The 14,893-nt window shown below is 42.8% G+C and overlaps 3 protein-coding genes across 3 annotated transcripts in view; 2 read left to right on the top strand and 1 right to left on the bottom strand.

The window, feature by feature from the left end:
* Positions 1-892: 892 nt before the first annotated feature.
* LOC118414462 (N-fatty-acyl-amino acid synthase/hydrolase PM20D1.2-like) lies at positions 893-3,585 on the bottom strand. The gene is made up of 2 exons (XM_035818517.1): positions 2,183-3,585; positions 893-1,755 (listed from the first exon to the last, which is right to left on the bottom strand). The coding sequence occupies exons 1-2, from the start codon at positions 3,495-3,497 to the stop codon at positions 1,547-1,549; spliced, it is 1,524 nt and encodes a 507-aa protein (XP_035674410.1). The 5' UTR covers positions 3,498-3,585; the 3' UTR covers positions 893-1,546.
* A 405-nt stretch (positions 3,586-3,990) lies between these two features.
* LOC118412851 (cytochrome P450 2D6-like) lies at positions 3,991-11,250 on the top strand. The gene is made up of 7 exons (XM_035815893.1): positions 3,991-5,760; positions 6,957-7,143; positions 7,790-8,328; positions 8,754-8,918; positions 9,223-9,339; positions 10,052-10,193; positions 10,828-11,250. Exons 1-7 carry the CDS (start codon positions 5,587-5,589, stop codon positions 11,013-11,015), a joined length of 1,512 nt encoding a protein of 503 aa, XP_035671786.1. The 5' UTR covers positions 3,991-5,586; the 3' UTR covers positions 11,016-11,250.
* Positions 11,251-14,283: 3,033 nt separating this feature from the next.
* Positions 14,284-14,893, top strand: part of LOC118414379 — a 5,518-nt gene continuing 4,908 nt past the window's right edge. The window contains exon 1 of the mRNA XM_035818399.1: positions 14,284-14,453. Within this exon, the coding sequence (XP_035674292.1) occupies positions 14,306-14,453 (148 nt within the window). The 5' untranslated portion in view covers positions 14,284-14,305. The remainder of the gene's footprint in view (positions 14,454-14,893) is intronic.

Raw genomic sequence — 14,893 nt, 5'->3', positions numbered from 1 at the left:
AATGCAGGAAAATGACATTTTAGATAATGAAAAATTCTAAATCCGGACACACTAGATTAAGATAAGTTATAATGTTCACACAGCAACATGTGTTTTTGTATATACATGGCCTTACAAACATACACCGCCCTTTATTCAAAGGAGTGACAATTAAAAGAACGACAGACAACTACTATTAACAGCATGATTTGCATATCAAAATGCAGACAATCCGGACCCCCTAGATTGCGATGCAGTTGTCTTGCCTGTGACGCATTCAGGTAAGCGAAAAGGTTGCAAGAGCAACGTCTAGCAGCTGGAAACTGGAACTGCAGGGCTGCCATTGCTGTTGCGGAACCACAATATTTGTAACGGGACGGCAGAGATCCGGGAAAATGGTTGTTCAACATTGATAACCATTTCTTCAGCATAGCTTGTTATTAAACAAACCAATGCTGCAGGCATGGGCGGACAGCGGCTGATACATCGAACGATCTGTCATACACAAATCTAAAGGTGCCCTCTCACTGCACTTGCGTCAAGCTTGCGTCACTGCGGGGTTCGTTCAATGCGTCACTGTTTTGTTATTTTCTCCGATTTTTTTTATAATTTAGGTATTGCTTAGTACGAATTAGAAGACGACAAAATACACAAAAAGGATTTGTTGAGTATCTTTCGAACCCCGCAGTGACGCAAGCTTGACACAAGTTCAGTAAGAGTACACCTTAACTCATTTGAATTCTAGGTACTATGTAACAGCTTAACACAAACTATCGTCAGAATGAATTACGTCATGTGCAAATCTAACATTGCGGTCAAGGATTTTGATTGAAATATTTGCTACATTGTGTCTAGGGTGGTCTCCAAATTATGAAACCCGAGATGCAAGTTAATACACATACCCGAAACCATATACAAATAACATCTTTATTTCTTATACAAACATTCAAGTCACATAATTCTCATGAAGGATGTACATCCCACACGTATTCAACATGTGAAAAATTCATCTCTGCGAACATGTATTTTCTATTTCTTGAGTGAGATTTGCTAAAAAAACAGTGACAATTTATGCCACGATCAAAAGCAGAACACGCTGATAAAATTAACTCTACCTGCCATAACGTTGTATTTAAATAACTCCAAAGATTAACAATTCATAAAAGCTACCAAACCTCATCATGCTCATAACAAGAGCAAAAATAATATTTCGTGTGAAATATGGAGTGTTTAGACATACGAGTAGCACTGAAGTTTCGACGACCGACTATTGCTAAACCCATACAATCCCATATTTCCACCATTGCCAAGAAGCGAGAAAAAGTCGACATTCTGTACTAGGCTAACTCTATGATACTTTTGCATGTACGTTCTGTCTTTTTTTGTGACCTGTACTTAGCTAGGTCTGGGATAAATGTACACTAAATGGCTTTATTAAGTCAATACTTTCTCTGAAACCACCTGTCCAATTGCTAGTCCGTTACTCCCCTTATTATATAGCTTACCATGCAGCACAGACCTTAGCTACTATGTTGTGCCTTGAAATGAAAAAAAAACTCAAAAAGAGTTACAAATCCCCATCATGCTCGTGTCTCCTCACCACCAAGGGTTTATCAACGTTCCTCATCAGGTGGAAATAAAAGTTCATCACCCTCCCGTAGTCCTCGATGGAGATCCTCTCGTTCACGCCGTGAAATCTCGCGAAGTCTTCTGGGCCCATGACGTTAGGAGAGAACCGGTAGATGGCGCTCGTGAGGTTCCAGTAGTGTTGAGTATCTACACGTAAGAAAGAAACATTTTCAAACAGAACAAATGATAACCTCCTATCCAGTCTATCGTGGATTATTTTGCTCTCTTTTGGGGCAGATGAAGCTCATACGCCGAGGTAATCTTTCGCATCTGGTAGGAATTCTAGTCGGTAAAAGAGAAGAGTTTGGCCAAATAGAGAAGTGTAACGTGAATAAGTTGCCTCGGGATTTCGGTCCAGGTGGGAGTTTGGTAGAGACTACTTGGTAGGAGTTTCACGCGGTAATTGGCCATCCACGATATTTGTTGGCTCCTATTCCGTAAAACTCCTACCGGGTCCGAAAGATTGCCCCAAAGCTTTATCTGCTCCGAAGAGAGCCTGGCCAATTGAGGGTAGAATGGATATAGAAAAGAACACATATCATGAAATAAATTATAAAAGCATTTTTTTACGTACCTGTGTTGCCCAACAGAACATAGGGAGCCACAAGCGAGTCTGGGTAGACCTGTTGGATGCTTTCCTGTATCGTCATGAATGCTGGAGACTCGGGACCACTCGGAGAGATGGGTGCAGGGACCAGAGCCGCCACAACTTCCACTTTGACCCTGGGGTCGTTGATAACCTTGACGTCGTGATCTACCACTTCCTGTATCGTCTGTCTGGGATGAACTCGGTGGTTCACGATGGCGACTGCTTCGGGAGCGATAACGTTATCTTTAATCCCGGCGTTAAATCGTGTGACGGCCGTGGTGGTGCGGCATAGAGCGTTAGTACCGGCCTTTTGAGCCAGAAACCATCGAATGATGGGGGTAAAGAGCCACAGGTTAGAAATCATCACGCGATGGGGAAGGCTCATTTCGGTAGCAAGGTGCTCAGCGAACTCCCGCTCTGGACCCGACCCCCAGAGGTTTGGCTGTGGGTTCCTGTGTAAGTTGGTAACCGCCTGAGACAGAACGCCTATAGCGGACTCTTTCTCAGGCATGGACCCGTGTCCTCCTTTCATCCGTACACTGAGCTTTACCGTCAAGTAGCCCTTCTCCGTGACGCTAAGTAGGGCCACTTTCTTTGCCACTCCTGGTACGTATTCTTTAGTTACGCTAAAACCCTCATCTAGAAGAAACTCCAATTTTACTCCGCGATCCGCCAACAGTTTTGCAATCTGCTTCGCACCGTAGAGACCTAAAACCTCTTCGTCGTGTCCGTACGCAAGGTACAAGGTTCGTCTCGGTCGATGACCCCTCTTCAGGTGAAACTCCAGCGCCTCCATTTGTCCCATGACGTTATGTTTGCAGTCTATGGTCCCCCTGCCGTACATGAACCCGTCTTTACGCTGCCCAGAAAACGGCTCAGCTTCCCAGCCAGGTTCCTCGGTCACGGGTACTACATCCAGGTGAGCTGCCAGGAGACCAGGCTTCAGGGAGCGGTCCGAACCCTCCACGCGGTACAGTAGACTGTAGTTCCCAACTACCTCTCTCGTCACCAGCGGGGAGGAGTGAACAACGGGGAAACTGTCGCGTATAAAGGCGATAAACTTGAGCAGCTCCTCGGGCGTTCCTCGCCCCGGTTCGTACGAGATGGTGCGGAAGGTTATTGCCCGGCTGAGCCTGTTGAGCCTATCTTCGGTGGCGGGGATAAAATCTTCATCTGTAGCGTTACAGGGCGGTGGGCGTGTCTGGTAGGAAGGGAACGTGGCGGTTCGGACCACCACAATCACGACCACACACACCAAAGGGACGCCGACCCACTGCAACAGCTTTTGTGCAGCAGACATCTTGGCTAGGACAAAGTAGACAGGTGGAGGGGTTAAAGTGCATCACATATCGATGGCAGTATTTGTCTGTGTATCTGTGTTGTTCAACCGGATCAACCACTCGTGCGTATAATAGAAGCAACAAGCCTTGCAGGCACGCGGCAGCGGCTGATTGTATTACATAAACATCCTGCCACAAGTACACGGAATTCAATAACGGTTTAAATTTTATGAACTGATTAGGCCTAGGTCCCAATTCCCAACCCGGGGCCCGGCTGGGTAGCTTTCGTAAACGGAAAAGATGATCAAAAGGGCAACAAAACACACAGAACGTAAAAAGATAGACAGGAGCATAATTTGTATATATTCCTTGGTAACAATGTTATTTTTTTCGTTTCAGCAAATATCCTGACCGGGCCCCGTTTTGAACTAAGCCTGAGTCTTTTTTTTAGGTCCCAATTCCCAACCCGGGGCCCGGCCGGGTAGCTTTTGGAAACGGAAAAAATGATAAAAGGGCAACAAAACACACAGAACGTAAAAGATACTCAGGAGCATAATTTGTATATATCCCTTGGTAAATAATGTCGTTTTTGTTTTCGTTTCAGCCCCGTTTCGGACCTAAGCCTTAGAGAGGTGACAAATGACTTCGTGGATCTCTTTGGGGAAATGTTCCCGCTACGGTAAATCAACGCTGCAGGAATCTCCAGCTTTTGCTGAGCTTGTCTCCAGGGTGGCCCCTGTCTATGACGACAAAGACCAGAAGTCACATACGTCTATGACCACCGAGACTCATTCTCAGGCTCTTCGAGTCGAGATTTTTTTTTGCGGGCTTGCTATGTTACCTTTTTTGGAAGGCATGTTAATGTCATTGAGGCGACGTACAAGTAACTAAGTACATTTATAAGAGATATATAATATATCTGGTGTATTTGCAGTCAGTAGGTACCCAAGCTATATTATAAGCCCCAAAAATTATTGAAAACATTGTATCATATATCATACTCATTAGTAATATGCATTCATTCCTAATTTGCATAATCCATATCTGATTGTATACATCTGTGTGTAACATACCTGTATGCCGAATATCATGGACTTCCGTTTTTTCTGTGTTCAGTTACTCAGATATTAAACTTCCTCTGCAGCTCCAGGGCAAGCTGCTTGTAACCTTTGTCTTCGCAAAACCTATCCATATATAATCACAATCCACTCAAAGGTTCTTAAGTTTTGCTGGCTACAAATATCCAGAAAACAGCTACACCCCTCTCGGTGAATAGTACATGTATACTACAATTAGCCACCTGGGGGAATGTGGGCCCTTGTTGCCTACATGGGCAACAGAATCTGACCAGGCCTAGCCAAGCAGATGTCGGTGGGACCAAACTGCCTCCACGGCATGCTGCTAGGGAGGGGGGATGCAAAGTTACACCGACTCCACCTTACACCAAAAAATCACAAGCACAGAATATGTCCAGGGCCAAATACACTAAAACAAAAAAGGGCACCTTCAGTATTAAGTTCCACCACCAGGAGGCCCAACTTCAAACCTAATCGCCAGGACAACACCAGTTCACCAACCTATATGTACTAAACATCACCGCAAGTTCGTTTCCTTCTGTAGAACTGGCACCGGAAGCGTTCCATCTACTAACAAGAGGCCACCTGCAGAATCAAGTTCAACCACCAGGAGGCCAAAAATCTGGTCTGACCATCGGGACAACTACACCAACCCATGTACCTGGGTTTGCTTAATGAGCTGAGAAGGATCTTGTGAAGGACACTGTGGCGTGATGTAAAGCTAGTGTCTGGGAAAATCGTCCAGGAACCTACCATGGCTACGAGTTTGGAAGGTGGACAATCACAAAGGCTTTCAATTCTTTGCTTTATTTGGTAGCAAAAGTCTCCGTTTATGTGCAGGTATTTTAATAACCCAGCCACATGATAGTTAAAACGGCTAACAAAGTCCTCAACTGGTATAGCTTCATGCTCAAAGAGGAAGGGAAAAAATGACTCGCCAACTTTTCAGAATGGACTATTCTAGATAAGGATATGGGTTGTTATTTGCATACGAGGCGCATGCACACCTGGGTTACACAAAGGAGATACAGTTATGTCGATCATGAGTGTTCTGCTGGCCCTCACCTGGCCATGGAGCCTCCAGGCGTTGCTAGTTGGCGTTGTGGTCATCATCACGACGGTGCTGTGTAAGCGGTCTTCAATACCCGGCTTGCCGCCCGGACCGAGAGGACTTCCGCTGGTGGGGAACCTGTTCAGCATGACTAAGGTAAGATTGAAATCTCTACGACCTCTACCTAGGTAAGTAAGGAAGATTTGGGTTACATTGGGTAACCTAAGGTTACTTTAAGTATATGTAAAACAATATGCAAAACAATATGCGCTTTCAATCTAGTTTCTACTGAGGCAAGTAATTTTGGATTTGATTTTCAGTGGTCGATGTTAAACGTAACTGACAGCTGCTGGTGAACGTCCTATATTTACAGGATATGATTTGCACGGATAGTTTTCGGAATACAACTTTATTTTAGCTTGTATTTAGAACAGACTGTAGTGAGAAACCTCTCTATATACCATAGCCTCGTGTGAACATTCGTGGTTTGTGGATTCACCGTGTAGTAAGTGGCAGCGTTAAACGGTGTTGTTTTAAGATGATTGTGGCACCACGAATTTAGCAAGACAGCAAACATCCACCGGGTCATAGTCCAGAACTAGCTGGTGTTGTGCAATGTCTCGGGGCCAGGGGCTGATTGGTCAATCAGACAAGGCCGCTATGATCTAGTCCTCAACAATGTTGCACATTAACCCAGCTCCTCGATGTACACTACACACTCATCTTTAGTCACAAGACTGTAATATTTCATCTCTTCGAAGATAAGGGACTAGCTATTATCTATATGGTGTGTGCTCCTACATGGTCTCATATACATATATTGAAGATGAACTACACTTTATAATGGAATGTCCTAGATACGCTAGTTTACGTAATGAATTATTCATATTTCTCGAGTCAAGTACAACAGATTTCAGGAGACTCGATGCTACAAACAGATTTATACATATCTTTAGATGTCAGAACTCCCAGAATGCAAAAATAGGCAAATATATCAAGGACTGCTCTGCTATTAGAAAGAATACCGTAACTAATGATTAGCCTATACTCCATTGTAATACTATATCAAAGAATTATATTAGCCCTTCTTGTTATGTTAACTAAGTTGTTAAGCTTTATCCTATACCTCTATTTTGTACTTTATGTAATAGTTTTTGCCATACATTGTATCATGTACAATTGTCGTGCAATAAAGTTCTTCTATATATTTATCCTCTGGCAGAGTTTTTTTTACAGATTCATCAACAATATACGAATCTTACTGTTGATTCGGTTTTGATCACATTCATACCAGGGTTTGTGAATCTGTATTCGCCCAACATTTATATACATGTATGTTTCTTGACCACTAGGATATGCCTTTGGTTTTCCAAGAGTGGTCTAAGAAGTACGGAGACGTCTTCACCGTGTACATGTTTCGCCAGCCAAGGGTTGTTCTGAATGGCTTTAGGGCCATCCGCGAGACTTTGGTGACGAACGCAGATGTTTTCTCCAGCCGTCCTCCGACTTCTATTCTAGGGCCAGACCAGAATGCAAAAGGTAAGAGTTCAGAAACATGACATGTACAGTCACTACAACTGTATCGCCGAATGCACAAGTTGTTGTTGTGGGCGATATCTTACATTCCCATTCCTTGTCACACAGGAAGCTACATTCATTCTTCAGGTGCAATTGACTTAGTACCAGAAAATATGTTTATGCCTTATATCCACACAGAGTACGTCTGTCGTTAACAAGTGGTTAAACTCGTCGGGGGTCAGTCCAATATCAGCACATTTGCATTGTAGAAATATGAAGTCTTGGAACTCTAGTTCTTTATCTTTGGGAACATTTATCTGGAACATGCAGTACCAGATGCCAAACAGATGCAAGAGAAAGGTGTAAAGCTGCTCAGGAATTTCCCGCAAGTTGTGCTATAAGCAGTAGAACTCTTTATTTCTGGACAGAAATATTTGCATATACACATATTTTCAACGTCAAACCAACTTTTGCATATTTTAGAAACATGCTAAATAACACTATAGACATATCTCTGTAACCTCATGAACACAACTTGATGAGAATTGCTTTTAATGTATTATTATGTTTGTATTATACTGTCTGTACACTGGTATGTGAATGCTGATAAAGGTTTAAAAAAAGATACACATATTTTCTAATTTCTCATGGGTTGGCTGTCTTTCAGGATTGATCCTTGAACCATACACTCCTCGATTTAAGGAGCAGAAGAAGTTCACCATGTCCGCTCTCCGGGACTTCGGTGTTGGCAAGAGGAGCATGGAAGGGAAGATTCTAGAAGAGGTACGAGCCCTCATCGATGTCATCACAAAGACAGAAAACCAGGCCTTTTCCATCTCTAGGCTGTTGAAGAATACAACTTCCAATGTCATCTGCTCACTCGTCTTCGGTTCTCGCTACGAGTACGATGATGTCAAGGGTAACGAACTTCTACTGATGATCGAGCAAACGTTCTCTACTAAGGCCTTTGATTTGCTGCCAATCGCCTTTCCAGCGGCTCGTATGATTCCTAGTTTAAAGAAGGCAACAGAACGGTATCAAAACAACCAACGCAAGATTCTGCAGCACATCCGGGAGGAGATAGCAAAACACAAGGAAACGTTTGACCGGAATGACATCAGGGACTTTTTAGACGCATTCCTTCTAGAAGCTACAAAGCGAGAGGGAGACCAGAATTCGACCTTCACCGAAGAGCAACTTGTTTCGGTAAGTATTAGTAAGAAAAGGAACGAGTAACGTTGAAAAGGAGATGGAATTCTATGCATACTCCTTGTTCAATGGCATACATACTCAACACATTATGCTTCACAACCCTCCTGGGTAAAAAAAAAATATTTCTAGTTACGTCGATGAAGGCTAGACATCCAGGTAATAAGATACGCCAAAAAAGTAGTTACTCAAGCAACTGGATATGGTTTTGGAAACGGTCAGACGTTTCACCTAGCATCCACTAGTTTTCGTCAGTGACACTGACAAAAACTAGTAGATGAGATGCTAGTTGAAACTCACTAACTACCTTTTTTGCGTAGTTTTAGTTACTCGTTAGTTGACATGACCAGAGTGGGCAGATAAAGATCTTCACATGACGCTCCTCTGCAAGGTATAACGTTCCACGCTTTTCTTTTCCGAAGCTCGTCCGCCAACTGTTCTTGGCAGGTAGTGACACAACAGCAAACACCTTGCACTGGGCCGTACTGTTCATGATTCTCCATCCGGACATCCAGCAGAAAGTACATCAGGAGATAGACAGCGTGGTAGGACCGAACCAGGACCCCTCCATGGAACATCGCAGCAAGGTAAAGTACATTTGACTACGACTACTCTGAAAAAACAGCAACCTATGACGAATATAACTGTGCTTTTATGGCCCTGTTATAGTCGTCGTACCATTGGTTAACGGCGAAAACACGAGACATCCTTTGGGAAATTGTGGAAATGTATAGTCCGACTTCAGCAGTCTTCTGACTGAACATGTTATTGAAGATCCCAATCGATGGTCGGCTCTGTCATACTTGGTAATGGTCTTTTGACAAATGTCGTACAACAGATGAAGTCCTAGTATCGTGATAGAGTTTCAAACACTTCATTTTTCCGGCACAGATGCCCTATACAGAGGCCACCTTGAGTGAAATAAGCAGGATGGCAGCAACGGTTCCAATGGCACCTCGACACTTTACCACCAGTGATATATTCCTCAGGGGTTACCACATTCCCAAGGTAGGGCAGAGTTAACAGTACAGTAGACAGTTGGACCCATTTCTGTGTTTATTCAAAGGTCTCGTTAGGCCATGTTAATTTGATTATATGGATGACATACTCCGGGAACTCCAAACTGATGCGTGCGTGCGAATAAAAGGAAGTCTGGTAAGTGTTTTAAAAAGTTGCCTTCATTCTGAAATCTAAGTGAAGGTTGAACAAATGACTAAACAAACAGAGTAGTATGGTATACCGAACAGTTGATTCTTTATTTTTGTTCTTTCACATCTTCTTTGACCTTCGAATCCACTTTCTACGATATACGTAACATTATCCGTTTCCAGTATTTGATTGCAATCTATGGGCACTTTTCTCTAGTCATTATTTCTGGTTATAAACTTGTAATACCATGCAGGACACTTGGGTTCGAAAATTCAGTACTGAAGTAATTCCTAGGGCCTATATTAAAACAATGAAAATAACACCCGGGGGTATTTCCTAACTGTACCCCCATGCCGAATTTCAGGTCATTTGGCCAATAAGTACAAAAGTCGAATCCGTTTGAAAATTTAGCAGAAGACGGAGAAATAGTGCAAAAGCAACATATAGAGACAATATATGTCATCCCCTACCTGTGGTATGGGTGAAATATGATAAAAGTTTACTTTCAAGCTACGTGCGATTGACAAGCTACGTACGGGTCAAATGGACGGACATGTTATATTTCTCTCAGGCTACACGAGTGGAGGTAAACATCTGGTCGGTGCTGCGCGACCCACAGCTCTGGCCCGAGCCGTACAAGTTTGACCCGACACGCTTTCTTGACGGGTCCGGGAAGTTTGTTAGGAGGGAGGAACTGATCCTGTTTTCTATGGGTGAGTTTGGAACCCTTGGAGGGCCTGTATGGGGTGTTTACAAGCAGGTGAACATGGGGATTGTTTACTCTGATGGATGCCTTAAACTGTGAACTGGAAGTTACACGGTGAATTTAAATTGAATTGTAAATAATGTGATTAAGCCCCCTTTACAAATCAATAATTTAGCTCGGCCGAGTTGTTGGCGAGCTCCAGATGGACATTGGAAATGAAATGGAAAACAACAGTGACTTTATCCCATCTTGACTGCCATTTGTTGATTCATTACGGAAAAAGCATTTTGGGCCTGATACGTAAGTAACATGTAAACATCGAAGTATCATTATGAACATTCGTTTAAGTTCTTTAACACCAGGATGTGACAGAATAAATTCTAAATAAACCTCTTGCGGGGAGATACAAACATGGCGGCTTTCTGACCACGAAAACACCGTGCCTCCGCCCTCCGCATAGTCTCCTCCCTCGAAAACAGGAAGCTCCACCCCCACATACACGTTCTGGATAAACACCGTTGTTTATCCAGGATGCGTCCTGTTTCGGCCGAATCCTGGATATCCAGGATTCGGCCTAGTACGAAAAGTAGATACTGACGAAAGTTGGATACAACACACACGGAATAACGGGTATTTTCCAGGTCGTCGCCTCTGTCCTGGTGAACGGCTAGCCAAGGTGGAGCTGTTCCTGATCTTCACCTCCCTGTTACAGCGCTTCACCTTCAAACCGCCAGAGGGCAGCCGCATGCCGTCTGCCGATGGGGTCTTTTCAGTTGTACATTCCCCGGCACCATTTCAAATGGTCGCTGAACCAAGGAAGAAAAAATGAGTCTCATTGTTTTAGACTTATTCATAAATATGGCTGTAATTATAATTTGAGAAGGCGATAGATAAGCTTATTATTATAATGTTACGCCGGTATCACTGGTATAGTAATACGAGAAATACAAATGGTTATTTAGCAAACGCGCACAACGCAACCATCATATTTCAGATGTCCTTCACTTCGATCTTAGCACATCAATATTAACTAAATCAATCGCGTTGGTAACATATGCTACTTTATCATTATATTTCAGCCATACCATAGGTATGGTGAAATATATTGTATTCGTAATGTTTCTTTCTTTCTTTCTTTCTCCTGTCAAATTTTCAAAGCGATTCATCTCCGCCATTTCTGGACCAAATGACTTGAAATTTGGCACAAGGGTAGAGTGGGCAAATTCCCAAATGTGTTTTTTTCATTTTTTTCATATCTGCTCCTTAAATGATATTATTGAGGTTTTAATGCAACTTTTGGACCAAAACTGTATATTTTGGCCGCCTGTACCATGGTATTACATCCAAATGACCTGAAATTTGGCACAGAGGTGCCCTAGATACTTATTCAAAGGATCCATGTATAATATGCGGTATAAATCACTTCAAAATGGCTCCTTAAGGAGGTTTTTGTGGGAGAGTTTAGGATAGGTAAGGTTGGAGTGCCGAGTTCAACGACCTCTAGGTCATTCTGGTGTGTCAGGGCCACAGGTGTGCCAGGTAGATCCAATTATCTACCTACCTACCTAGTCCATAGACATCCAGGTGGTTGGTGGACAAGGTAAATCCAATTAATGGCCAGCCAATGAGCGAGCTTATTTTGCTGGAAGAGTCCATTGTTGGACAGGGGGTGCATTTTAAAATTTACTTTTAGACTTTGGTGATAATGCCAATGTTTTTTTAGTGGAAGTGTTTTCGCACTGATCCACTTGACATAAGACTACTACTGGGACAGTCCATTTTTGCACATAGGGGGGATTTAAAAAAAATCAGTTTTGGACATGGGTGATGATTCCGAATTCCATTTGTTAAATGGAAGTTTAACCCAACCTGAAGACTGTACATGAGGAGGATTCGGCAGCCAATCAGCAAGCCTTGTGTTATCTGGAAGAGCCCATTTACGCACGGGGGTCTTTTTTAAGATTCAGTTTTGGACTGGGTTGCTTCTTATACAAAATGCCATGTACTGTGAGTATTTCTGGACTTGTCTATTGTGCAATTTCAAACAGGGTGAGCTGGGAGATTCCATTCTTCGACGAAGGGGGTATTTTTTTAAAATTTATTTTGTGGACTTTTCTGACTATTTTAGCTGATATATTTTTGGATCGCTCCACTTTACATAGGGGTATAAGGCAGGAAGAGTCGATTCTTGCACAGAGGGGGGGGGGGGGGTTTCAAATATGGTTTTGGACGGCTGATGATTCCAAATTCCATCTCTTAGTGGAAGTGTTTTGGAGTCGTCTATTTTTTTGAGTCCATTCTTGAAGGGGTTTTTGTAAGATTCATTTCTGTTCATAAGTGTGATTAGTAGTTAGAAGTCATTTTAAGCAGAAGTGTTCCATTTTTGCACGAGTGATTTTGGAACAGTCTATTGTTACATGAGGAGGGAGATGGCTGAAATATGCTGTATTTGCTCTCAAGCAAATGTCGGCCTTTCTAGTTCATTGTTTATTCATACAATTAATTACTTGTTTATCCTTATTGTATCATTATTATTCTATGGATTACTTTACTTTATTATTATAAATCATAATCAATTTTGTTTAGTTTAAAGGAGGAGGGCTAAGCATACGCTTCACGAGCTTTTTCCCTCCTCCTGTACCTGTTTTATCCATTGTTTTCGTTTTGTGTTTTAATGTAATATTTTGTGTGCGAATAAATAAACAAACAAACAAACAATGTTTAACGGGTCCTGTTCAGTCATTTGTAACTTTCGTTCGAGGCTGATACGTTCGGAATATTTTAGGTCTATTCTTGAGGCAGTTTCGGGTAAGGGTACTGTTAGACTTTTAAAAAATGCTATTTTTAAAAATAACTGCCTGCCTTTATTCCATTTTAATTGACATGTGTTGCGCAAAGTGACAGGGCAAGAATGCAGTGTTTAAGCTTTATTTGTATGTATAGAAGGCCAAACGTTTCTTGGGCTTCGTATATACATTGAACGACAACACAACCTATAGCTACTCCCTTAGCATGAAAGTTCATCTGTGTTGGTACATGACATTGTGGAAAAACTAAACTTTACTTAACCAACACCACATTCAGTTGGGACTTACCCCAAATTTTCAGCCGACTCCGTCCATCACCGAACAGAGTCGGGGGGCGACACAGGTTATCTGGCATTTACGACCCCTTACTTCAGTCGTGTGTCCCTGACGTCACGTCCGGAAGCTACAGCAGACGGGTCCATTCCGTGAACAAGGCTGACGGAGTCGGCTGAAAATTTGGGGTCCCAATTAAGTCCTAATTAAACGTGGTGTTGGTTAAGTAAAGTTTAGTTTTTCCACAACCTACTCCCTGATGAAGAAATAATCTAGCGTACTAGTATGTATTATACCACGTTATAACATTTTCATAACGTCATCTTTAATACTTTGCGCACATTCACATCGATTTTGAGTGGTTGATACATCAATTGAATCAAGTCCTGTGCTACATAATTTGAAGAGATGAATTCGAAGCGGAAACAAACGATCTGAACATGCTTCAGGTGAGCTTTTGCCCAAACAGGTGCACTTGTATTATTTTTCACACTTCAAAAGCGTTCACTGTACGTAGCAGTAGACTGCGGAAAATATAATCTAACAATTGGCAGTGAAGAGTAATTGATTCTGATATTACGTGAAAACGCTGTCATTATGATAATCAATCACGCACATTAATCTGAATTCGGCTTCCTGTATTGTAATATCAACTTTCATAATTGTGTCGGGTGCCATAATACTGCCACATGACAAAAATGCATGAATTGAAAGGGATGTACCATTCCAGTATAGCAACCTCATCTGAGGTTTATACACTTCAGATGTTGAGGTGTTCAAGACTATCTTGACAAGGGTGCTATAACAATATGAAGATGTGGCGATATTATGACACCTGGTTGAATTATGGAGAGTTGATGTTACAGCGTATTGAATGTGAAATGTATTATATTCAACACACATGTATAGAAGCATGAGGTGATGCATTACAGTAAATTTGTGCAGTTCATTGGCTGTTGGTTGTGATAACAACAGAATATTTGAAGACAACTAATCACAGGTCGTACCGGTCGAACGAGAGACCTGCGGTTCCATAGCAATGTTTGTTTGGCGTCGCCTCCTCTATCCTCTCTCGAAAAGGATGATCTATAAACGCCGTCAACTGTTCCTAACAACAGTTCTGACTGTGTCTTTGTTTACTGTTCTGCACCTGAACCTGGCACAGCGCATTTATTCCGGTGTAACAGGTGGGTCAATTTTCTTTATGTGGCGTCGGGCGTGGCGTAACCGTGGTAGAGCGTTCGGCTGGGAACCTAGAGGTTCTGAGTTCCATCCCCACCGTGCCCCCCGACGTTGTGCCCTTGAGAAAGGCACTTTACACGACCTTTCTCTCTTCACCCAGGTGTAAAAATAGGTACCTGACTTCTGTCTGTACCGTGTATGTAAACTTGAGTGCAGTGCCACATTGTCCCCGTCTGTCCAAAAGCAAAAAAAAAATAAAAAATTCTTTACGGTATTCCACACCCCCACCTAACTCCTTCAGCTTCCCCCCCTAACCGTTCACCTCCCCCGGACTTCCCCTTGCCCCCCGGCGTAATTCATCTGGCCCCCCGTCACTCCTCTTGACCCCCTGTGTGATTCCGCTTGCACCCCCCCTCCCCAGCCATCACCCCCCCCCCCCCTGCAC

Source organism: Branchiostoma floridae, chromosome 4 (genome assembly GCF_000003815.2).
Source record: "Branchiostoma floridae strain S238N-H82 chromosome 4, Bfl_VNyyK, whole genome shotgun sequence".
Classification (NCBI taxonomy): Eukaryota; Metazoa; Chordata; class Leptocardii; order Amphioxiformes; family Branchiostomatidae; genus Branchiostoma; species Branchiostoma floridae.
The sequence above is the reverse complement of the archived record's forward strand: the minus strand, read 5'-3'. Positions and strand labels throughout refer to the sequence as shown.

What these genes read in the sequence shown, in the direction of transcription:
- LOC118412851 (XM_035815893.1), top strand. Translation starts at nt 5,587, where the DNA reads ATGTCGATCATGAGTGTTCTGCTGGCCCTCACCTGGCCATGGAGCCTC. An exon ending in GCCAGACCAGAATGCAAAAG is followed by an intron (nt 7,144 to 7,789) that starts GTAAGAGTTCAG and finishes GCTGTCTTTCAG; the next exon opens with GATTGATCCTTGAACCATAC. An exon ending in ACTGATCCTGTTTTCTATGG is followed by an intron (nt 10,194 to 10,827) that starts GTGAGTTTGGAA and finishes GGTATTTTCCAG; the next exon opens with GTCGTCGCCTCTGTCCTGGT.
- LOC118414462 (XM_035818517.1), bottom strand. Translation starts at nt 3,497, where the DNA reads ATGTCTGCTGCACAAAAGCTGTTGCAGTGGGTCGGCGTCCCTTTGGTG. An exon ending in TGTTCTGTTGGGCAACACAG is followed by an intron (nt 1,756 to 2,182) that starts GTACGTAAAAAA and finishes TCTTACGTGTAG; the next exon opens with ATACTCAACACTACTGGAAC.